This window comes from Dromaius novaehollandiae, chromosome 27 (genome assembly GCF_036370855.1).
Source record: "Dromaius novaehollandiae isolate bDroNov1 chromosome 27, bDroNov1.hap1, whole genome shotgun sequence".
NCBI lineage: Eukaryota > Metazoa > Chordata > Aves > Casuariiformes > Dromaiidae > Dromaius > Dromaius novaehollandiae.
The window spans coordinates 6664690-6688265 of record NC_088124.1 but is presented as its reverse complement, the minus strand read 5'-3'; the positions used below and the strand labels follow the sequence as shown (position 1 = coordinate 6688265).

General features: G+C 47.2%; 4 protein-coding genes across 8 annotated transcripts in view; 3 read left to right on the top strand and 1 right to left on the bottom strand.

Moving 5' to 3' along the window:
* Positions 1-994: 994 nt before the first annotated feature.
* Positions 995-8239, bottom strand: GUCA1B (guanylate cyclase activator 1B). Its single transcript, XM_026111940.2, has 4 exons — positions 7739-8239; positions 5254-5403; positions 3597-3711; positions 995-2957 (listed from the first exon to the last, which is right to left on the bottom strand). The coding sequence occupies exons 1-4, from the start codon at positions 7940-7942 to the stop codon at positions 2830-2832; spliced, it is 597 nt and encodes a 198-aa protein (XP_025967725.1). The 5' UTR covers positions 7943-8239; the 3' UTR covers positions 995-2829.
* Positions 8240-12578: 4339 nt separating this feature from the next.
* Positions 12579-21275, top strand: IRF6 (interferon regulatory factor 6). 4 transcript variants are annotated; one of them, XM_064497982.1, is made up of 9 exons: positions 12579-12593; positions 14121-14318; positions 17129-17305; positions 18215-18419; positions 18862-18984; positions 19068-19214; positions 19433-19825; positions 20239-20357; positions 20700-21275. In XM_064497982.1, exons 2-9 carry the CDS (start codon positions 14316-14318, stop codon positions 20919-20921), a joined length of 1389 nt encoding a protein of 462 aa, XP_064354052.1. In that variant the 5' UTR covers positions 12579-12593; positions 14121-14315; the 3' UTR covers positions 20922-21275. The 4 variants fall into 4 exon arrangements, with proteins under 4 accessions (XP_064354052.1, XP_025967801.1, XP_064354053.1 ...); XM_026112016.2 differs by lacking the exon at positions 12579-12593 and adding an exon at positions 12927-13028; XM_064497983.1 differs by lacking the exons at positions 12579-12593; positions 14121-14318 and adding an exon at positions 12969-13028.
* A 68-nt stretch (positions 21276-21343) lies between these two features.
* Positions 21344-23576, top strand: part of LAMB3 (laminin subunit beta 3) — an 81955-nt gene continuing 79722 nt past the window's right edge. The window contains exon 1 of one of the 2 annotated variants that reach the window (XM_064498077.1): positions 21344-21388. The gene's annotated coding sequence lies outside the window, so the exon portion shown is untranslated. Of the gene's footprint in view, positions 21389-21899; positions 21948-23576 lie in introns of those variants that run through there. The other variant, XM_064498079.1, reaches the window with a different exon arrangement.
* On the top strand, positions 21989-23439 carry C27H1orf74 (chromosome 27 C1orf74 homolog). The gene has a single exon (XM_026112007.2). It carries the CDS (start codon positions 22101-22103, stop codon positions 22935-22937), a length of 837 nt encoding a protein of 278 aa, XP_025967792.2. The 5' UTR covers positions 21989-22100; the 3' UTR covers positions 22938-23439.

The window sequence follows — 23576 nt, the reverse complement described above, 5'->3', positions numbered from 1 at the left end:
ATGCGACACGGTCCCAGGTCCTACGTCCTGTTCCCTTCCACTTGGCCATCTTCAGCAGCAGCAATATTTCAATTTTCTAACCCGATTTTTCCACCTTCAACCCTACCCAACTTCAGCAATAGCAAATATCAGAGCAGATGATGGTAATCTCAGAAAATCAAATAGCATTTGCCTTTTCTGAGCCACCGCATTTCCCAATTTAGACCAAAAAGAAATCCGATCAGGCAAATCCAATTCTAGCTCAGCTGTAAGTCTGGAAAATGGATTATGCAATGTCTGACATCAATAGCTGGATGTGAATGTTGAGCTGAGTTTGGGAGGAGATCAAAGTGTTTAGTACTTACAGATTTAAAAAGAAGACTAAGACTAAAGCACTCTGATTTTTCAACAAAAGATTACAAGATCGATAAGAGAAAAGATTTTCCATTGGGCTATGCCAGCTCTATCCTAACACATATTTATCTGTTGTGTAGACCATGACTGCTTCTGGACTGCCTAAAGCACAGAGGAGGTGACGCTTTACTCCTGGTCCTGAACTCTTTGGCGTTTAGTGGATGGTTCCTGTATCCCTGCAAGGCCAAAACAGGGACCATCTGATTGCAGCACTGTCTGTTCATGTCATTGTGCAGCAATTATTTCAAACTCCATTCGAAAAATACTTCATCATACATAGGCTTCTCCCTGGTGTTACACAGAAGCTAGACACAAGAGCATATCTGCAATCACACATCTGCGATGGCACTGCCACTGCTGCCCTGTATTTTCTTAGCCAGGTTAGTTGTTACACTTAATGAATTTGAGAGGTGATGAGAGTTATGTCATTACTCTTAAAGATTACCTTGGTCAGATACGCAGCTGCTTATAGGCCTCCAGCTTCATTCCAAGTAGAAAAGAGAAAGGTTCAAAATAGATAAAGAAAAGTTTTAATAAATAACAATTCTTTATTAAATTCAAGTGTTACAAAACTTCTAACAAGGACTGTACAAGTGCTCGGTGCTGGGATGCCCTGTACCACCCCGGCAGAGGACTGCTTGTGGGGGGATGCCAAATCACTCCTTAGGTGTCTGATCTTGCTAGGTGAATGGAATAAGAAAGTTTAAAGCATTTATAGGTACATAGTGCAGTTTTACTTAAGTAAACATGTCCTTACAAATTAAGAATTGAGAGAGAAGCAAAAGCAAAATGGGTTATGGTGGTTGATATCCCAGAATTTGAGGAATTAAAAAGATAACTTCTCATGAACATTTGTCCATGACTTTCAGCAATGCAAACCTTTCCTTCAGGGTCCTCATGGAAGTTAGAAGCCAGATTCTTTCAGATCTTTGGCTGATAAACATTAGAACTCTAGCACTGATTGTCTTTTTCTGACTACATCCTCATGTTCCTGAATTTAAAAGTCAGGTAAATTGACAAGGCTGCAAACTGGTAAGCTAATGAAGAATACCACCATCATACTTAAAGGCCAAAAAATAAAAAAACAAAAAGGAAAAGGAATTGCAAATTTCTCCGTGTATGGAATTTGACCAATTTCCTTGTGGGAAAATTCATTTTCCTGGTGAGATTTTCCTTGCAAAAAAACAATCAATAAATCCAATAAGGTTGAACCAATGCTTTGGTTCAATTCAAATTCTCTTTCCACACACATATATACATACACACACATACATGAGTTAGTCGTAAGAATAGCAAAGCTCATCCTACAGGCTGTGCACATTATATCTGTAGTCTGCGGCTGGATCAGTAAGCACAGTGTAAAACCACTGTACTGTTATATTACTCAACCGAATTTGTGTCACCTGCACCATTCTGCTGGTCCTGCTGATAAACCAGGGCTAAACCAGTCCAACCAGAGCAACAATTCCCATGCAAAATTCTGCTTTCCCTTTGCCTCTCATCGCACCCAACTTCTTCCAATGCAGCGAAAGTCCCAAAGACTGAGTGAGCTCAGACTAGCTCTATGGGGCAGAGAAAACTGTCCTAAAACAATGATTCAGTAAGAAACAGGGGCTCAGAAAGAGGCAGAACCACAGTTGTGCTAAACTGGCTGCTGGGAAGAGGTACAATTTTTACTGCTGCAGTGTTTGGAAATACCCCTTTCCCAGCCCCCCAGAACCTCACAAACTGGTGCGAGCAGCAAAGTGTGGTCCACAGGAGGGAGATGCAAAGTGAATACTGCACCTGCCCAGCCTGTACAATGTTTTCCTCAACTTTGTACACAGACTTGGCTACCTCTTATAATCTTTATTTCTGGCAGTGATATGTTGGCATTCATTAATTTTGTTAGAAGTAATATAATCTATTAGAACCAATTGTATGCACTCACTATGAATTGTAACAGATTTCCTGAACGTATAGCATCCACCATCAGAGTACCTCTTTTGTTGTTGTTTTTGTTTGATATGTTCACATCTCTGTGGGCAGTAACAACAGAGGCAGAGACACACTAACCTGCACTGAAAGTTGTACCACAACATCAGGAATTCTCCCTGCCTGATCCCTTCTGTCACCAGACTAAGAAACACTCCCAGAGAACCACTGCAGGAAGCCACAAAAAGTTTGTTCCTTAGGGCGTAACCAAAAACCAGAGCTGGCAAACAGGGTATTGTGTACACAAAAGGACTTATTAATGGACCAACAATGTCTCTGGGTACCAGCAGTCCTTGCTGTATGCAGCATGCAGGCTTTAGATTCAGATATGCCCTCAAACTTCTGGAAGTCTTCACCTGGATGCTGAGACTGTATTAAAAGTGAAAGCCACCACTCCCCGGAGTAAAAGAGCCACAGCTGTCGTCAGCATCACATTTTCAGTCATATCAAAATTGAACTCTCTTAATACAAAACACTCCTCCTCCTCTGCTCCGAGATCCATCCCCCAGGGTTTACATCCATTTGCAACATCTTCATCACCCACTTGTCTTTCCTGGCTCCATCAATGAATTCATCAAGAGACAACTGCCCTGTATACAGGAGGAGGAGGACAAAGGATAGGGACACAAAACATGACAGCTAGTAAGACACAAATGAAGAGAAAGACACAGGAGGTAAAAACAACATCCTATGTATCAGAAGATGTGTTAATAAGACAAAAGGTACACTACACAATTTCCCCATGTAGTTTAGGCCAGCTAAAAACAAACCACCACCCTGTAAACCACGCCATTCACACCTACACTGTCCTTCTGGCTAACTGAAGTGTTGCATTAGTTTATACGTGCTCCTCCAGGACTGCAAGTCTGATCCTGCAAGCTTCGATTTGAATAGACCCATTGTCTTTATCCAGGCTAGTTGTGCCTGGACTGGGATCTCCACTCTGGCTGCTTGAGGCTTTGAGAATGACACAGGTATGGCATCAAATTCCAGAGGGAGTAGTGACTCCTGTGTATTTTATAATAATGAAGATTATTTTCTACTGCTGCACAGAGTTGCTCTAGAAGCTAACCCCTGCACAACAGACCAGAGCCTAACCCAACATGTCTAACATGAGTAATGTAATTGTCCTAAGTGATTTTTTTTGATAAACCTAATTAAAACTAGTCTGGCCAGCACAGATATCTTTTCATTATGCAAAAGTGCAATCTAAGCTATCAATTCCTTACCATCCCCATTCTCATCCACTAACTGAAATATCCTGTCCACAACCTCCTCTGGTGTGAGCAATGGAGTCCTCTCCTCCACTTCAGACCGACACACTTTCTTCAGCTTGTAGATAGACTGAAAAGAAGTTCCATAGATTAGAAGGACTGGCACATGAAAAGCAGTGGTGTACTTTATTTTCTCAGCAGTGCAGCGGTCTGAGGGCTGCAGTTTTCACCCTTTTTCAGAAACATCTGCCACTGAACAGCCCTAGATCATTAACAAAATCTCCTACCTTATTTGCATACTGTGGCTTACATTATTTGTACTTTGAAACTGCTGCCCATCCATTTTACTTATGTGTATTGGTCAAACCTCAGGTTCCTTTGCAAGGAGCAAGGCAAGAGTTTCACAGACAGGAAAAAAAAAATCATACTGAGAAGTCAAATGATTTTTTCCAGGGTCTGTGCAGACCTGAAAGCAGGCACACCTGATTTAGCCATCTCTCTCTCCCAGTGCACTTGTGCCCCAGCTGCAAAACCACAAACCTGTACTAGCATGTATTTTGACCCATAGTTTCCGTTCTACTTTGTGTCACTGGAGCATGGCAAATTTTGCCTGTTCCTCCCTCTGTGTATTCATTCCTCTCCTCTCTTCCCCACAAGACAACCACCTGCTCACTGTTAATTTTGCTCATCAGGCTGAAGGGTTTTGTCTGAAGTCTTCCCAGACAGGGGATTAGCAAGGGTAGAACACAGCTCTGGCCAATTCCTCGCTGACCTTAAAACCATAATTGAACCTGCCCTGGACTATCTCTCCCAAATTCTTTTATCTCACCTTTCCTGGTGATGCAGGTAGCTAAAACCAGTCACATTTCCCAGCTGCTGACTGTTCGGCCAAAAGAACTTGTTTTGCACAGGAAGTTTCAACTGCTCGGATGAGTTTTGATACTGCAGTTTACCTAAGAGCCTAAAATGGCTGATAGCACTGACTGAGCCTCACAAATACAGCTGTGAAAGGGTGACTATAACAGCACCTGTGCTGCAGGGGCAGAGACTAACACGATCACAGAGACTGACCTAAAGTTACACAGCAGTAGAAGCCTGGGCATCTCTTACCCCTGTCCCTCTCTGCTGAACCATAGGCCAGACGCCCTCTCGTACTTTCACACAGCCACTAATTAAAAGCAATTGCAGAACAAGAACTCCAAGAACTACGAAAAGGATTTCTGTACTGATTCATGCTTATTCTCACTCTCACTTATACTCAAGCAGGAAACCTGGCTCCTGTAAGGAATACAGGGTGAAACGTGCCCTCTTCCACCATGCCACTTCCAATTCACATAGTGAGTTTTGGTGTGAAGAGCTGAAAGGAGAGGCAGGGCAGAAAGATACAGGCGCTCCCCAACAGTGCCTGGCCGCTGCGTTTCTGGGCAGCTTCTGCCTAAGTGGGGCCGAGGCCTGTGGCTGCCCCTGGGTGTAACTGAGTCCTCATCAGCCCCATCAGGTCTCCAAACCACTCTGCAAATGACCCCTTTCGCCTAGGCCAGGCATTTTCACTTCGTCACTGCCCACAGCTGCTTTGAAACAGTGGATTATCACTATATGAACTACATGCATCATTATGTTGCCAAAGAATGGTGATTACTTAAATATAAGTAATTAGGCAATACCCACTTACCTCAACAATTTCTAGTAGCTCAGGTTTATCTATGCAGCCGTTCCCGTCCTTGTCATATACTTTGAATGTCCACCTCAGCTTATGTTCCAGTTTTCCTCGTAGAACAAGGTTTAAAGCAGCCACATATTCTAGAAAGTCAATGGTGTTATCCTGGAGGAAAAAAAGAGACAGTCTGGATGGCATTTAACCACATACAGTTGACAAAAAACTGCTTATGAAAGAGGGATGAAAAAGCTGCCAAAAAGATACTCTGGGGGACAGCTATTTATTTCCCACTTTATATTTATAAAAGACTTGTGCATTTCCCAGAGTAAGTACAGCCATGTCCCTCTGTCCCCCCCCAGGACGAGTTCCTGAGAAGCGTGAGAACAGATAGCAAGCCTTTTTCCCCATACCAGCATGAGGGGGGGACACCCGCCAGGACTCCACAAATACAGGCAGTTTGAATGCACTGGGACCGTACAGATCACATGGATGATGGAGGGGCAGGAGATGCTGGCTTTTTTAGGAGGGATCATCATTCTGGGAGACTTTAGCTGCTTCACCTGTGAGACTAACACTCAAGCATTGCTCCTTTCTTCTGTCCTTCACCCTTGATTGATTTTGATTCATCCAAGGAAGATGGTGACAACAATGAAAACGTAGCTGTCCAGAAGGAAGCAGCAAGAGCACTTGCACTAAGAGATTCACGTCCAGCCTCCTAAAAACCTTTTTAAAAGGTTTTAGAGAGATTCGTGGTTCCTTTGGCAGCCTCCAGATGGCCCTCATGCCGCTCAGCACCGTTCCCAAGGGCCAAGCGCTCAACAGCGCATGTCACCTTCGAGCAGTCCCAACCTCGTCAGCAAAACGGCCTTCGGAAATCTGGGCTGTGCCTGTCCTCCACGGGCTGCTGGCGGTGGGCACTTAAATACCTGGTAGCACTTCTGAGCAAAAACTGTTATTACTGGACTTCGAAAACAAAGAAGATAATTTAGGATGTATTTGTTCTGATGTCCTTACCTTAGCACTAAAAATCCTTTAGATCATCAGGCCCTGCAAATTGATGATTAGGCCCAATTTAATTGATTATATACTATAGGCCTATTTAGCAAGCACACAAACCTAGGCCTAATTTAATGCACTTAATTTAACATATAAAGTACCACATCCCTCCAATAAAAAGGAGAAAGGGGCCTCAGTCATTAGGGAAACTCCTCTAAGCTAAGAATGGGACTTCGTCTAATGCAAACCGCTTGTTGCCATTAGAAGAACCACCTAAATTGCACTGCTGAACACATTTTGCCTGGCTACAGCAGGCCACAGAGACCACGCATTTCTGCAGGAATCCCTTTCTACACGCATTTCATTATGCAATTTGGATCTCCGCTTTTTGCAGGAACTCGGGTTTTGCCCACCTCAAAATCTGAGACAAGTTTGATCTGCCTACATTTTCTGTAGCTTTTTTTTTTTATAGTCCTTTCTCACAAACTGACTTTTCCTGCCACCACAGTGCAATTTTGCCACTGGTTTCAAAGGAAGCTTAATAGAAATTGTTTTATCTGATACAAGCAATATCTAATACTTGTCTCCCTTTTTCCTGTGTGGGTAGACAAACAACCACATACTTCAAATATGATTAAGAGCTTTAGAAAAATCTAACAGAGTTTGGCAAACATCACTTACCCATTTCAACAGAAGAAAGAAAACCACCTTATGTTTATTTGAGTATCTGAAATATTATGGGCTAGTATTATGCTATCATTTGCACCAACACATGAGTAAGTATAAACTGCTACTAAACCAAGAAGTTCACTTTTCCCAGGTGTCTGATGACAAATACAGCTAAGAGAATCAAGACCAAGATATATGAATTGTTCAGCATTCCTTAGCTTATGAGTAGCTAAAATCAATATTGTTACATGCTACCTCTTCATAATGTACCTAGACACCTCCTCCACTGTCTATCAAGTCCAAGTAGGGCTTTCCTCCACCGTAATTCCTCCTGCATCGTAACAGATAAATATTTTTTCAGTTAGCAACCTTTGCCATTTGAGGATCTTTCAGCAATACTGTCTCAAAAGTGTGGCTGCCTCAATTTAAACCTTTTAATCCATCCTTAGGCACTTGAAGAAGGACATTCTGTCCTTAATTCATATACAGATTTATGAGGAGATAAATCCACACCACACCATAAAGACGGGTGCAGGGGGGGGCTTCTTATGTAAGGAAGGAGATGGTGACACAGTGCAGCATCCCACCAGCTTCACAGCTGTTTCCCCTCTGTTTATTTCCAGGTGCATTTTGAATCCAAAGAAAGAGCACACTTTCAGCTAGCTCTTGCATTGCAAGGAATGATGAAACCACAATACAGCCCTGGCAGATCCTTTGCCTTCATCTCATTAAACATAATAGTAAGATCAGAAACTGCCCCAAACCATTTCAAACTGCAGAAGGAAGAGAGTACTGGTTGCTGGCCAAGTCATCGCAATAGCTTCTTGCCACTTACCCCATTTTTATCAAAAGCTCTGAACATGTTTTCAATATACTCGGCAGCTTCGTGATTGTCCTGGACTCCAAAGAAGCGCTTGAATTCATGCATGAAGAGGGTCCCACTGGGACATTCCACCACAAATTTCTTGTACCATTCCTGCAATTCAGCAACATCAATTTCTGCTTGTTCCCCTTCAGCATTGGTGAACTGCTGTCCCATTTTGTTCCGTAAAGCAGAAGAGAAAGAAGAAAGGAAAAGGAACAAAAAAGAAAATTCAAAGTCCTTTGCTGGTACCGTCCTTTTATTGACTTTAGTTGCTTTCTCCTTGTTCTTCCTTCTCCTGCAGTTTCTTGTCTTTGTTTCTCTGGTGTTGATGTCGTGTCCTGCTACTTTGCTTTACTTTTTGTCCTTTGCTTTATTCTTCCTCCTCTCCGACAGGCTCTACTCACCTCTACAGTTTTGTAAGCTCACTTGGTGATCCTAGAGTGCTTCCCTTGGTTAAGGCAGGGCAACGTGTGGTATCAGACCTGCATAAAAATAACTAAGATCATTAGGAGATTCCCACCTATTAGTCACAGAGACCTTCAGATGTTCTGAGCTGTGCCCTATTTAGAAGCAGACTCCATGGAGACTCAGGCAGCTGCTACAGGTCTACATCTCTGTGTCAGAGGATTTGGGAACTGAGATTCCCTTTGTACATGACCTATAACCTCACTCACTTAATCCCATGCTTTTTCTAGAAAACAGAGTGATCTCCAGCAAACTCTTAGACATTAGTTTTCAAATCTTGGTATATATTAGCAGGTTGTGAGGGCAGTGCAATTTTTCAGTGAAAGAAGGTATATCAATAAACAACTTTTGCTAAGAAAAAAATGTTGACAAAACATCCATATACAACTAACTCTACTCACCTGAGAAAACTCCCGATAACATTAACAGGACTGCTAATGCATCAAGCTAATGAACACATGCTGCATGCCTTACACTACACAAGTTTAGAAAAACAACAAATGCACATAGCTAAGTGCAGATCTCTCCCAATTTCATAACTCATTTCTGAAATTCTCAGTTGAAGTTTTGTACATCTTCTTTCTCTATAAACTTTTTTTTAAGTATTGAGGTTTCTTTCCTTCCCCATTTTATCTCCTTGACATACTTGTTATACTCATCTTATTCTGTTACAAAGCAATTATATCTAAGACAGAAAGGCGAAAAAAATCTACTCCTTGTCACTGAACATTGCTTACTACTTTTATTACATCTACTAACTACAGTTCTAACATAAGCCTCTTCATCAGTTTATCAAAGAACCCTGATACTGGGCTGCTCATAACCACATACTGCCAAAAAAAAATCATACCCCCCCCTACTCCTGAAAGCATCCTGCTCCTCCTTTTTATTTCTTAATGGAGCCACCAACCTTTATACATATTGTGCCAGGTGTTCTGAATCCAACCATCTTTCTGTGTCAGCTGGAAAGAAATGACCTGTAGCTATAAATGTGCTTGAGCCATCCTGACTTACAGATAGGATTCTTCCTTTAAGAAGATTGGAGCAGTATTAATAGGAAACAATAGACTCACTATTATAATAATACTCAGGGCTCTAAGGATTTAAACTGCTCCTTTTAGAAATAGATTGGTTTAGAAAGAAGAATTTCTAATATGGAAAAACACAGGTCAAGAGTCAGCCTAGCACTTGCTGAAGTATCAGGTTTCTGCAATAAGAACAGGACTTATTCCGAGCCCGCTCGTGCACGTGAGTAGCCCTTCCGTGGTGTTACGTGTACACACGGACTCGCAGAGGCACAGCCTCACTTTGCCCTTCTGTAGCTCCTCACGCGTGAGGATGCCCAGGTAACGTGGGGATCCACCCAAGAGCCTCCAGCAAGGAGGGAACGTGGGCAGGGCAGCAGCAGTGGGGAAAGGGACTAGCAGAGTTACTAGAAAGACTAAAGATGCTTTCTTTCTGGGAAAGGTTTGGTCTGATGGTGCAGAGGAATCCTGTTTGTCTACTCCTGTATCTAAAAGAATGTAACAGGCTTAATAAATTTAAGCCTTTCTCTTAGAAATGCTCCAGACATAAACTTTAAGCCCTGAATCTAATTTAATCTGTATTTCTAGTGGAGTAGCCTGAGGGCTGATTGAGAAAGCGTATTGGATCTATCCCCCAACATGTGCCTTCAGCTAGAACTACTAGAAAGAAGTCTGGAAATCATAGTCACTGGGATATCTATAAACTATTTGTGTTGTGTTCTCTGTTTCCCCATTGCCATTCAGTCTATCACACCCGTGTATCATCCCTCTGCTCGTTATGTGCATCACATAAAGTAACAGCTTTCTCCCTCCTCTACTGATATGTTTCTTGGTTCATCTTGGTTAATATCTGAAAGGTCGGGGTTCTATATTTGGGTTGCAAACACAGTTTTAGGGAGGCTAGAGGTACCTTTTTTGTGCAGACACAGGTAGGGAGGGGTCATCAGACTTTTCCCTGCAGCACAGGTGGGGAATTTCACACGCATCGGTGTGAAGCTCTCCTCCATTTCGCGCCGTGCTCCTGCGTGGAGCTGCCTGCAGGAATGCGAGTGCTGCGAGCACAAGACTCCACATGCCCAGGACATTATGTTGCCTCATTGCATAATTTTGTTTTGCCTTATGGGAACTTTGTGATCTGTTCCCAGAAGAGAAAATGGTTCCCCTTTGTTTTGATTACTAAGATCTTTTCCAGCTGGGAACAAAGCACTGAAAGAGATCTCCCGGGTTAGAGTCTGATCTGTGCTATTGTATGTGTTGTGACATACAATCCCTTTAATAAATGTAGTGATGTTTATTTGGCACTGAAGTAAATTAAACCTGTAGCTCCTGGTACGGAAATTCCTCTGCATACAAGTCTCATTGCACGACAAACACGCTGTGCAGACTGTACTGCCAGAGCTGTTGTCTCTAGTCATTACAATATCGGTTTATGGAGCACAGTCTGTCAGCTAAAGGATTTCTCCCTATGATTTGAAAAAGATGCAGGTAGAGGTAAATAGCGATAACTAAAAACAAAAATCAAAAGGCTAATTTCTAGAAAACACTGTAATAAGTTGATGCTCTTTGGCTACCTGAAAATTTAGGATGAATGCTGTATAAAATGACTCAGACTAGAGAAATATTATGCCAGAATGAAAACTTTGGATGACAGAGTTGCAAACAGGCAACATCTGATTACGTCTCCTGCCTTACGAGCTATCCCTAGATTATCACCACTGCAGCTCAGAAGCTGCAGAGTTTCCCAGCTGAGAGCGTGGAAAACGAGACAGCTCATTTCCCGTCGGTTCACTAACGAGGCGTGCTGCCACAGGCTTTAGCAAAGGCTAGTAGAAATTCAAGAAAAAAAAATGCAGAGGGATGGGAAGACTCCCTTGTTTGGCATCTGCGTGACAGCCCCGGCTGCCTCCGCTGCACGGCAATCGAGGCGAGGTGCCGCGGCAGGCGCAGCTTGAGAGCCCCGGGACGCAGCACAGGCGGGGGGAGACCAGTGCTCCGAGTGCGCTCAAGCAGCCCCCCAGTCGCCTTGCTGCCTTGTTCCTTTACTTCAGACAAACTGGCCCTTCTCTGCACCGAGGCCGCTTGGGTGGCTCGGGCAGTCCAACGTGTCCTTCGAGCAGGCCTAAAAAGCGCGAAAATCCTGCAGCAGTCCCGGCCCCTCTGCAGCAGAGGGGCTGGCGCGTGCGGCCGAAGGTGCACGCAGTATTCCCACCGGCATCCGCTTTCCAGGGTGCACCGAGTCTGGCGTACCGGACTGCATGCAAAGGCAGCTCTGAATCTTCCTCAAATTTACCAGATGCCGGGCAGGATGGATGGGAATATGAGGAATGCAAGGAGGACGTATGGCAACTGCTGTGCTGACCCATTTCCACACCTGCTTGAAAAGGGGAAGGGAGCAACACCCTTTCTCCTGTAGCTTTACCTGTATTCTTCCTATTTGCAGCTGCCTCCCCTTCTTATAACAAAAATTACTCACTACTAGGCTTACAAGGTAGAGGAACCTCCTCAGAAAAATACCTCAGTGAGATTCAGTGGCACTGGCAAACACTTCATGCTAGCTTGAAGGAGCAAAAAAAGGACCCAGAAAAGAGTGAGGCTAGATCAAAGATCCTTAATATTTTGGCTGGAGAATTCAGCCCAATGTTTCTCTATCCATCTCATGTCAATTCATCACTAAATTAGCCAAATATCGCACATTTTTATATGTTGGGAATAACAACATGGTATTGGATATTATTACAGGAGCTGCTCTCCCTAATCTTGCACACCGAAACCGACAGGTTTTAAAAAAAAAAATCTAAACTTTACCAATGCAGTGTTATCCCATCATGAAAAATGCTGTCTGCTGGGCCTTGCCTGTTGGCTTTTAATTCCAGAGAGGTCTCATCCTGTGCTGACAAACTATTACTACATGTCACCCCAGAGCAGCTACATTTCAGTGGTGAAGCTTGAAATATTTATCTTGTGCTTTGGCATCTTACGAGACAAATGTCCCGAGAAAAATGGAAAACTACACATTTTCAGTGTGTGTTGAAAACTTTCGAAACTGCGTAATCCCTAAACCTTGGTGGAGGGCGAAGCTTTGGGTGCAGGTCAGGCCCTCCAAGAGCAGGAATCAGCACTGTGAGCCTCCAGCAGGGGAAGGAGAAGGGAATTTCCTGCTTTTTTCATGTTAATTGAAACTGAAGTGTGAAGTATTAGACGATCCCTTGAAACCAGGATTCACCCCTGAGTCACTGTTCCCCACCTACGAGGAAAAGAAACCGGGCGAGGGACCGGCGGGGACCGCGGCAGGAGGCTGCGGCGCGGGAGATGCGGCGGGGCCCCGGCGGCCGCAGGTAGGTTCGCGAGCGGGGACGGAGCTGCGGTCCGAGGAGCGGAGGAGCTTTATTTTATGGATTTCTGAGAAAAAAACCCACTTGTGGTTGTGCCTCAATCACCCTGACCTTAAGGCTTGTCTTTGTGCAGCGCTATGGCTGTGCGAGGCGCCAGATATGCTTTTAAACTTGCAAAAAAGTTGATTTTTCTTTTACATGCAGTATTTATTTGGAAAAGGAAAAAGGCGGGGGGGGGGCAGTGCCCCGTTCGCACGCTGCAGCGGCGGCAGCGGGGGCTGCGCGGGCGCGGAGCGGCCCCGGGGGCGGGGCGGAGCGGCGCGGCTGCGCCAGGCGCACCTGGGCAGGTGAGGGCGGAGCGGCGCGGAGCGGAGCGGCGCGGTGAGCGTGCGCGCCCCGGCCCCGCCGCCCGGGCCCCGGCCCCGCCGCGCCGCAGGGGTAAGTCGCGCGCTGGCGGCCGCGGGGCGCAGCGCCCCCGCCGCGCGGCTGAGGACGGGGCGGGTTGTGACACCGGTGCGCGCTGGCGGCGGCGCGGAAATGGCTGCGGCGCTTTCGGAGAAAGGCCCCAAACGGCCCCCGGGGAGCGGGCGCGGGGCTGCGCCCTCCCCGCGCTGCCCGGAGAGCTGTCAGGGCGCCGGGGACGGCCGGGCTGCGGCTCCCCCGCCCCCAGATCCACTTTCCTGGGGCCGGTGTCCGGTTTCCCTGCGGAAAATCGTGAGCCGCTCCTGCTCCGTTTCTTCTCGCGCCCCGCGCCGCGGAGTTTCCGTGGCAGGAGGACAGGCGTCTGATGCAGAACGGTTCTATTTGGCTTGAGAAGCAAACTTCAGGACGGGAGCTTGGTTTGCTTGCAGTTACCTGCAAAATACCTTCCGTGCGGAATATCGGGAGGAAGCCGGAGCTTTGGCTTCGCGTCTGCAGGAGCGTGCGAAGCCCGGGCTGGGAAGGGAGGCGGCGGCAGAACAGGGAACAGGCCGGGTCTGGAGGCAGTCGGGAGGATAAAACGCTGAAAATGTATTTATTGCCCTCCTTTTCCATCTGCTCACCAGGCTTACCCGGTAGTTAGCCTTAGGCTATGCCTTTCAAGCTGGTGTAAATCGAGGCCTGCAGCTAGGCCAAGGGTGATGTTCGCCCCTGCTCCGCCAGCAGCTGTTACCACCTGGAGAAGCCAAATTGCCGGGGACGAGCCGCGGCCCTTTCAAGCCGATGGGCCATCGCGGGCGGGCGGTAGCTGCCTCTGGGCGGAGGAGCTGTGAAGGAGGAGGCTGATTGCGGTTAAAGCGGGTCCCCAGGGGAGCCCGGGCGGCTGTGAAGCGATGAGGAGTGCGGTTTGGGGAGGTGATGTGCAAACCTCCAAAATGCGGGAGCTGCAGGCTCCGGGTGGAGGGAGGTGATTAGGTGTCAGATACTTGGGTGAAAACAGCCTGTTTCTCTGTGCAGATAAGGAATACTAATGTTAAGAGCTGAGCTACTTGCCTTTGAAAAAAATGAATGAAAACCCACTAAGTATACATTAATGTGATTAACTCGTAGGTAACGACAAGGAAGGAGGTGACAAGGAAGGAGGTGACAGGCGGTGGTATCGCAGAGATTAACCTGGAGAAAGCCCCCTCCCGTACTTCCTTGGAGGGTTCCTGACCGGGGTGGAAAAGGAGGGCTGGATCTTCTTGGCTGCGTAGGCTGAGACTGAAAGCATTTGAGCTCAGGAAACCCGTATGTCACAAAAGTATGGTAAGGATACGAGAGCCTAGAGGAGAGAACCCAACTGGGCCGTCTGTCTTTGGTGGTGTTTTAATGCTTGTCTTGTAGCTCCCCATCCGTCGGGATGCAGCCTGTCGGAGTGCCCAATCCCGCTGGAGGCTGGGGCGGAAGCGGAGACGTGCGGCCTCCATCCTGTGGCGCGGCGCTCCGGGGGGCTAAGCCAGGAGCATGCCAGCTGGCCAAAGAGGGGGAAGATGCGGTGCATCTCCTCGCCCCGCGCCTCGGGTACCGCTGCTGGCAGCCATGTGGGCGCTGCCGGGGAGCTGCCCTTCGTGCATGCTCCAGTGCAGTTGGGTTTATCACTCTCCTGTTCTCCCATGAGGAAATGGTCGCTTGTATTCAGAGCCTTAGCAAGTCCCTCCTTCCAGTGAGACTTAGACAGGCTTTCACTTTCGGATAGTGTTTTCCTGGTGTGCTGTGCCTGTTGAATTGGGCAGCACGTGCACCGGCTGGCGTCGGTGCCGAACGCAGGGGTACGGCACGGGCCAACTGGGCGTTCCTGACCTTTGTCACTTGCCTGCCGCCGCCGCAGCGGTGGCTGCGGGGATGGGACGCCTGTTCCTGAGCTCGCCCAAGTTGTTCTTGCTGGGTGAATGGCTCCCGTCCAAGGGAAAACATCCGGGTTAGTTAATACTTGGGGCGCGTTGAATAATGACATTTCTGGAGGGATGTGCTGGTAGCGCAGGGATGTACGAGTTACCCCGTACACCAGAAATTGAAGTTGGCGGAAGGGACCTGGAGAATTCCTGTTGCACATCCAGGGCCAGGCCTCTGCTGGCCGACCCCGCTGATCCGCGCAGGCGCTCCCCGAGCGATGCGCGTCCTTGCTGCTGTCTGAGAGCTCCAGCAGCTTTTTGGTGGACCCCTCCGGATTGAAGCTGAAAGTTGTAGGAGAGGTTGACTCATTGTTTGAGCTGAGCAATGGGATTCAAGTTGATTTGCTCTCTGTTGTGTCAACAAGTCATTGGCGATAAAAGGCCATAAAGCATTGTAATGTCCTGCGCTGACAATATACGTTGTCTGTGATCTAATAGACCCTTTAAACCCAACACAGCCTAACGCACTGCCCATGTGACTGAATTTGTTTTGTTCTAGAGGCATGAATTTTTCTCACCGGTGTCTGAGTTTGTATTTAATCTGGGTCTCGCACATGTGTGTTTGCCCAGTGTGTGTTGTTTAGAAGGGGGGACTGCTTGTAGTAAAGTTAGGAGAGTGCAAGAGAGGTGGTGGAACCAGACTTCAGTTAGGATTTGTTTCAATGAGAATTCCCCTTTGGAAGGGAAAACTGTATCTGTTTTTTGTCTCAATTCTAAATACGTTTTGTTCAGGATTAACATGGACTTTGTGCCCTTGCAAACATTATTAAAAGCTTAATTTTGATAGGATTTGCAGACACAGATAGCTAATGCGGCAGTTTCAGAACCATAAAAATAATTTTGACAGCTCTTTTTCTGATCCTTTTTAGCTCCTGGGAAGCAGTCTGCTATTATGTCTGGATCCTTGACTAAACACACTTTCAAACTATTATTTAAACACGATTTGCAATTGAGTCGGAACTTTTTTTTTTTTTGCTTAACTGATAAAATGAGTTGCATTCAGATTAATTTTCTGCTATTACTTGCATTTAAATTGGATCTGCAGGTATTTGAACAAATAAAACCTGTTCCTAGACTAGTTCTTGGATAGGTTTTTTAAATCTCTTCTATCTCTGCTGCTAGACATGTTTTGCAACTCCTCTAACAGTATTCAGGGCTTGCTGCAAAGGTTTTATTTATCCTGTATCTAATTTTATCAATGGGAATATTTGCCATTTTTCACTTCTATTTTAAGATTTATGAACTAATATGTGAAATGTGCTTTCTAAGCATTCGTGTAGCATAAAAATTTCAAATCTTCTTGCACAGGGGCAGTCATTTATTTTTTTCTTTAGCTTTGTATATATTGTGAACAAGGAAAATATTGTTTGCAAATGTAGTAGCAACACAGGAGCACTTACACAACAACTTTGATCAGTTAACTGACTTTTTTTCTTTTTTTTAAACTAAACACTAAGTCAACATGACTCGATTTGTAGCATGAGCTTGCACTTGCAGTTCATGTCCTTCTGGTCAAACGTCCTAGTTATTATAGGTCAGCACCTTACATTGAAGTTTGCAAAGGATTATACTGCATTCAAAACATTCATGACAAAGTCATGAAATGACTTTTGGGTGAAAGTCTGTCTCTGTACGACAAAACGCTCCCCTCCAGTTCAGCCTAAAGATTCCACCATTAGCTCCGCTGGGGCAGAAGGGCAGAAGTCTCTGATCTGGCACATGTTGGTCTTTCTGCTTCTGGATATAACTCTTAAGTGACTCAGGAGAAATTAGATGAGATAGCTCAGTTTGCTAAAGTGTACATGGAGGCTTTTGAAATTCTAATGTCTGTTCTTGCTGTGGCTTGTTTGTGGCTTTATCTCCTGCACAGCATTTACAGCGCTATTTTGTTTGGAGCTAATCCTTCCATGTGCTCAGTTAACTCAAATAATACACCATCTCCGATTGCAATATTTGAGTGAGTTGTTCTTATAGCAATTAGGGTCCATGCTTAGCTGCTTCTGGTAGAGCAGTAATCTAATGAAATCTGAATTTCTGTTCTAGACATGCAATAAAAAACAATAATAGTAACATACATTGGTGATAATTCTCTTTCATTAAATATCTTTTTTTTCTTCTTTTTTTTTTCGAAAATCAGCCTCTAACATTTAGCAGCTGGTCTACTATTATCTTTGTCTTTTGTAGACAATGGCATTGCACCCACGAAGAGTTCGCTTGAAGCCCTGGCTGGTAGCCCAGGTAGATAGCGGTATGTATCCAGGCCTTATCTGGCTTAATCGAGAAGCAAAGCGATTTCAGATCCCCTGGAAGCATGCAACTCGGCACAGTCCTCAGCATGAAGAGGAGAACACTATCTTTAAGGTGAGGGAAGAGAAACTTGGTTATACCATGGCCATTAAACAGGGACAAAGGGTTGAATTGTTGGCCTAAAAGCTGGATAGTCATTTCAGAAGCTGTTTCCAGGCACATTTTGTCCTGTTTCCTTTGACCTCAGGAAATCTCAGTGCCAAGCTTGGCACTGCACTGAAAAGGTATTTAGTTCTTTAACCCTTTCAGACCACCACAGCCCAGACTTGATGTCTGATTATATGGATTGCGGCAGATGAAGTTGCTGCTATTTACTTCATCTGGTGGGCTCAGGATGTAGTAGCTGGCTGCTTTGTAGTGTCAAACTAAGTACTGTTACCTAAATCTTAACTGGGAAAGAAAAATCATGATTCTACCACTGAATTCTAATGCCTGCCATCGCCGTCCTTAGTACTCTTCTCCCAAGGGATTCATTGTAGCTCTTGTACTCCTCTGAGGAGGGAGTACTCCTCCTGCCTTGAGACGATCTTGGATTGAGAGCCTGATTTGGGGGGGAAGGGGAGGAGGGCCAGGTGGGATCTCTGTGGCTGTTCTTCCACTCCACTTTGAATCCATTTCTACACAAAGTATGGCCCACTGTCCAAAATGACTTTTGGTATCCCACCTGAGGCACCTAGAAAAGTCCAATGCATAATCCTGTATAAATTACAGTTTCTTAACTTGCATAAAGATGCATGCTCAAAATTGCTAATGGTTCTTGGAAATTAGGATTTACTTTTTTTTTTTCCTTGTTTGAATGGGAAAAGATATTGTAGAAGGAACTTCCTTTATTGTTATCAGAAGAGCTGAGGTGAGACTTCTGCAAGAGAAGAATATTAGAGTGAATTTGTTTGGAAGTGTGATTTCTGATACAAGGTGGCATATTGAGAGAGCTGGACTAAGCACGGTGCACTTTGTCCCCAGGCATGGGCTGTGGAAACGGGAAAGTACCAGGAGGGAGTCGATGAGCCAGACCCTGCAAAGTGGAAAGCCCAGCTCCGATGTGCTCTTAACAAAAGCCGGGAGTTTAATTTGATGTATGATGGCACCAAGGAGGTGCCCATGAATCCTGTTAAAATTTATGAAGTTTGTGATATCCCGCAGTCCCAGGGATCAATCATTAATCCAGGTGAGGGCCTTGCTGACACAATATTGGTAACTGAGCAGGCATCTGTCCAATGCCATCTACCTTTCCTGCCAAGGAATTAACTCTTAAGCTACCTTCGTGTGCAGTGGAAAATGGATGCCATATGTAAACTGAGCTGTAATTAAGCTAAGAGGACTTTGAACCATAGCATAACTGTACTAAAATTAAAGGTTGCACGCTGTCTGCTAAATAATCCAGCATTGCTGATAGTTTATTTGGATCCTTAGCTCTCTAAAGTCATTCCTTAATAAAAGCGATGGTAGTATATTGTTACGATTACATTTTTTCCCTTTTTTTACTTATATTTATACAAATCAACATCTGATACTGTGCAAAGTCAACATGAAAATTGCAGTATTTTTTCAGGAAATGCACTGCAGTGTTTCACACAGAGCGACCACCCCTCACGTGTGCTTGTTTGTAGGTTCCACTGGCTCTGCTCCGTGGGATGAAAAGGATAATGATCTTGATGACGAAGAGGAGGAAGAACTGAATCCATCTCAGCATGTCCCTATTCAGGAGACCTTTCCATTTCTTAATATCAATGGTTGGTAGCATAGGGTGCATGGTAAATTGGTGCATCCTTGAAATCAAATCTTGTTTTATCAAATAATTGATTCTTTTGTGTAGATTCTCCAATGGCTCCAGCCAGTGCAGAAAACTGTAGCCCTGAAGCTGTGTGGCCAAAGAATGAACCTCTAGATATGGAAATGCCCCCAACTGCCCTGCAGCATGATTTCTTCAGCAGCCCTGAGCTCTGGATCAGCTCTCTTCCAAGTAGGCATATGGGTGTAGTGCCTCATTGCGCTTTTAAAACAAGTGGTTTTTAACCTTGCTTTTCCTTCGGTTGTTTGCTTGTTAGCGTGCAGAACTGTGTATAGTTAAGAATATCCTTTCAGACTCTAGCTTACGTTGCATGATGCTTCTGCACTACTGATACGTGCAGTGCATGTGCTGAGGTGCAGGAAACATCATACTAACAATTCCTCTCTCAGTGACAGACCTAGAAATCAAGTTTGAATATCGAGGAAAGGAGACCGGACCCACGACAACTGTAAGCAACCCACAGGGGTGCCGACTTTTCTACGGAGAGCTGGGTCCAATGCCAGATCAGGAAGAGCTGTTTGGGCCTATTAGTTTGGAGCAAGTAAAGTTTCCAGGAACAGAGCAAATCACCAATGAAAAGCAAAAGATCTTCACAAGTCGGCTACTAGATGTTATGGACAGGGGACTGATCCTGGAGGTCAGTGGCCATGCCATCTATGCTGTCCGGCTCTGCCAGTGCAAGGTGTACTGGTCTGGTCCATGTGCGCCTTCCTCCACTACACCAAATTTGATTGAGAGGCAAAAGAAAGTCAAACTCTTCTGTCTGGAAACATTCCTAAGTGGTAGGTAACTTTTGCTTCTGGAAAACAACTTTGGATGCTGGTCTTGGCTCTTGGTAACACTATTAGACTGGGTGATCTGCACTAAGGATCAGTCTTGATGCAGTAATTGGTTTGCACCTGCATGGAGTGTGGTTCAGTGGCCACTGTGCTCCCTGACGGCAGTGGACTATAGAGCAGGTGCATTTCGGAGTAAAGTGAATTTACGCTTATTTACCAAACTGAAATATTGGTGGGTCTTGTTAAAGAAAGCTCTTTCTGGATTTAGGAAATAAGCTGTAATTGTTTATATGTGTAAGAGGTGGCTCTGGAGAAGGATTGCACGATCCTGTTAGACCTGGGACAAGTATAATGAGGTGGGATGTGTTCCTAACGGAAAGACAGATAACCCTGCAGCGTTCTGCGTTTCTTCTTAGAGCTGATTGCCCATCAGAAGGGACAAATTGAGAAACAGCCACCTTATGAAATATACTTCTGTTTTGGGGAAGAATGGCCTGATGGAAAACCTAGAGAGAGAAAGCTGATCGTGGTTCAGGTATGAGCAAAGGCTCTGGAATCAGACGCGCCAGCTTTGCTGGGCCCTGCGGGTTGACACCCATAGATATCAAATAGAGAACTGTTTTTCTCCATTTTGGTTAATGATGTAAAGAAGCCCAAATAGGAAGCTGGTGGGTTTTTGTCACATTAACTGCAAATGATATGTATTCCTTGTATGCTGAATAGTTTTGGTCTGTGAACTGCAATTCAGGTTACTGTGGAAACCATTCTGCAAGTAGATTTGACCACTGCAGGGGATTCCTGGTGCCCTTTGGGTTTTGCAAAATAACAGGCGTATATATGTGACCAGTTAAAATAACTGCCTTAATTTTTTAAACAGGTCATTCCCGTTGTGGCTCGCATGATCTACGAAATGTTTTCTGGTGACTTCACGCGTTCCTTCGACAGCGGCAGCGTGCGCCTCCAGATCTCCACGCCAGATATCAAGGACAACATCGTTGCCCACCTGAAGCAGCTGTACCGCCTGCTGCAGAGCCACCAGGAGGGCTGGCCCATGCAGGGCCCCGCGCTGCACCTGGCCACCCCGCTCCCCGCACAGTGACCGCCGCCACCTCGGCTCTGCTCTGCCCTCTGGTTCCTTGTACATATAGGAAGGTATTTCTTAACTGGTGCCTTGCCTGAACCTGAACTAAATCTGTAAATCTGGTTGTCTGATTAAATTCTAAACAATATGTGGTACTTTTTCTTTTTTTAAAGTGTCTAAATAGAAGGGTTTTAAAGGAATACCTCTAAGTAGTTCACTGTTTCTAGCTGTTTGCTTAAGCAACCAATATGTATAAATCAGATTTTTATCTCTAATATTTTTTAAAAATCCAGTATTGACATGTATATAAATACTTGATTGTTACAGGGGGAAAAAAGAAATCTGTGCTCTATTAAAACTGCCTTGAAAACAGCTTTGTGTCTACTTCCCCCCCCCCCCCCCCAGCAGCTGGGAGGGAACCCAGAGCGGCCTGTTGCTGAGGGGCGGCCGTTAGGGCCCCGCGCGAGCGCGGCGGGGGCTGTGAGGTGAGGGGCGGCCGTTGGCGCCGCGCGCGCGAGGGTTGCGCGAGGCAGTCCCGGCCCTGAGGTGAAGGGCGGCCGCTGGGGCCCCGCGCGCGAGCCCGTCCCGGCCCTGAGGTGAGGGGCGGCCGCTGTGGCCCCGCGCGCGAGCCCGTCCCGGCCCTGAGGTGAGGGGCGGCCGCTGTGGCCCCGCGCGCGAGCCCGTCCCGGCCCTGAGGTGAGGGGCGGCCGTTGGTGCCCCGCGCGCGAGCCCGTCCCGGCCCTGAGGTGAGGGGCGGCCGTTGGTGCCGCGCGCGAGCCCGTCCCGGCCCTGAGGTGAGGGGCGGCCGTTGGTGCCCCGCGCGCGAGCCCGTCCCGGCCCTGAGGTGAGGGGCGGCCGTTGGTGCCCCGCGCGCGAGCCCGTCCCGGCCCTGAGGTGAGGGGCGGCCGTTGGTGCCCCGCGCGCGAGCCCGTCCCGGCCCTGAGGTGAGGGGCGGCCGTTGGTGCCCCGCGCGCGAGCCCGTCCCGGCCCTGAGGTGAGGGGCGGCCGTTGGTGCCCCGCGCGCGAGCCCGTCCCGGCCCTGAGGTGAGGGGCGGCCGGCGGCAGGGCGCTCCGAGCCGGGCCCGCCCCCGAGGCGAGGGGCGGCCGCCAGGGCCCCGCGCGTCAGGGCTGGCGGCGGAAGGGCGCTCCGCCCCGGAAGCGGTAGGGGCGGCGGCTTACCTCCGGCGTGAGGCGGCGATGGCGCCGGGCGAGGCGGGCCGGGCGGCGGGCCCTAGGGGCGGCGGGCTGTCGGCGCCGCGGCTGGTGCTGGCGGCGCGGCGGGGGCTGGGGGAAGCGGGCGGGCGGCGGCTGGCGGCGGCCCGCGCCCTGCAGCTGGCTGGGGAGGTGCTGGCGGTGGCGGCGGGGCTGAAGCCGGCCTTGCTCTACGACTGCGGGGTGGCGGGGGCTGAGCAGTTGCGGGACTACCTGGGGCGGCTGCGGGAGGCCGGCCTGGCCGCCGGCCGCCTGCACCTGCTGAGCGTGGCGGGCAGCGTGCTGGTGCTGCACCCGGGGCGCGCGGCCCGGCGCCTCGAGGCCGTGCTGCAGGCCCAGCCCGCGCCCTTTGTGGACGTGTCTGTGGCCCGGGCGCAGCCGGAGCTCTGCGGGACCTTGGCAGCGCACACCATCAGGGGCCACCTCTCGGCTCTCCTGGCACACCTCAAGGCTGCAGAAACTGCCGCCGGCCCCATATCTTGCAGTGAGGTTTGCTCTGCTGACTGGAACCTCTGCACCGTTTTTGGGGTGCTCCTGGGCTACCCGGTTGCCTACACCTTCACAGTGGAGGACGGCTTTGAGAACTGCTTGGCGTTGACGCCGCTGAGAGTTTTCACCATCCGGGCTTCCTGCCACAGGATAAGAGACGATCTCACGGTCCAGATTTATTCCTTCAGCATCCCAGAAAACCTCTATCCTGAGATGAAGGAGGTGGTGGATGCCTGGTGCGACAACCTGAAGGACAGTTTCAGTACTCAGGATGATTTTGCAGATCTCTGCATTTCAAGTGAGGTGGTTACTCTTACAGCAGTTGCCTTGTAAGACTGAGTTTGTACTTAATCCATTTCTCACCTGTATTAGGGACTGAGGTGAGAAAAACAGTGCCCACCCGAGTGGTGAACATCCCCCTGAATTTATCTCAGGAAGCCCCTGAAATTGTAGATCTCCATCTCCCTTCAACATAAACTGAAGCACCAAAGAATAAATCATAGCTATCTTGGGCCTCTGACCTCTTAGGCCATTTGCAAATTAAATACGTGCATTTCCTAGAGGACCGGTGTATGAATGTGTGTGTGTACAGCTGCTTTACAGTCTGGATCATGACTGCACACTTTTTTTTTTTTTTAAAAAAAAAGCAATTCTTTTGCAGTAGCACTCCAGACATTCCCCCAATTGCTCATGGAGGGAATTCCTGTGCAGGGCACTGGAAGCCATGGGTTTCTGCCCTTTTTTTCCCCACTGAATCCATTTGTGTGCCTCACCTGTAAAATCAGGATATTTATTGCGAACAATTGAAGGTTAATAAAATTGTTACATCACATTATCTTGGATATGTGAAGTTTGTCATAGACTCCATATAACATTTATTACATGTGTCATGTAGTGTTATGCATCTTCTTGCAGCTGTGCTTGTGCAGAATGAGGGGCGAGTGCTACCATAAAAGCAGCACAGTGCAGTTC

Coding starts and splice junctions, on each gene's coding strand:
- GUCA1B (XM_026111940.2), bottom strand. CDS start 7,942: ATGGGACAGCAGTTCACCAATGCTGAAGGGGAACAAGCAGAAATTGAT. Junction 3,712..5,253: donor AGCTACTAGAAATTGTTGAG/GTAAGTGGGTAT, acceptor ACTTCTTTTCAG/TCTATCTACAAGCTGAAGAA. Junction 2,958..3,596: donor AGTGGATGAGAATGGGGATG/GTAAGGAATTGA, acceptor TCCTGTATACAG/GGCAGTTGTCTCTTGATGAA.
- IRF6 (XM_064497982.1), top strand. Junction 18,985..19,067: donor TCCATTTCTTAATATCAATG/GTTGGTAGCATA, acceptor TCTTTTGTGTAG/ATTCTCCAATGGCTCCAGCC. Junction 19,215..19,432: donor CTGGATCAGCTCTCTTCCAA/GTAGGCATATGG, acceptor TTCCTCTCTCAG/TGACAGACCTAGAAATCAAG.
- C27H1orf74 (XM_026112007.2), top strand. CDS start 22,101: ATGGCGCCGGGCGAGGCGGGCCGGGCGGCGGGCCCTAGGGGCGGCGGG.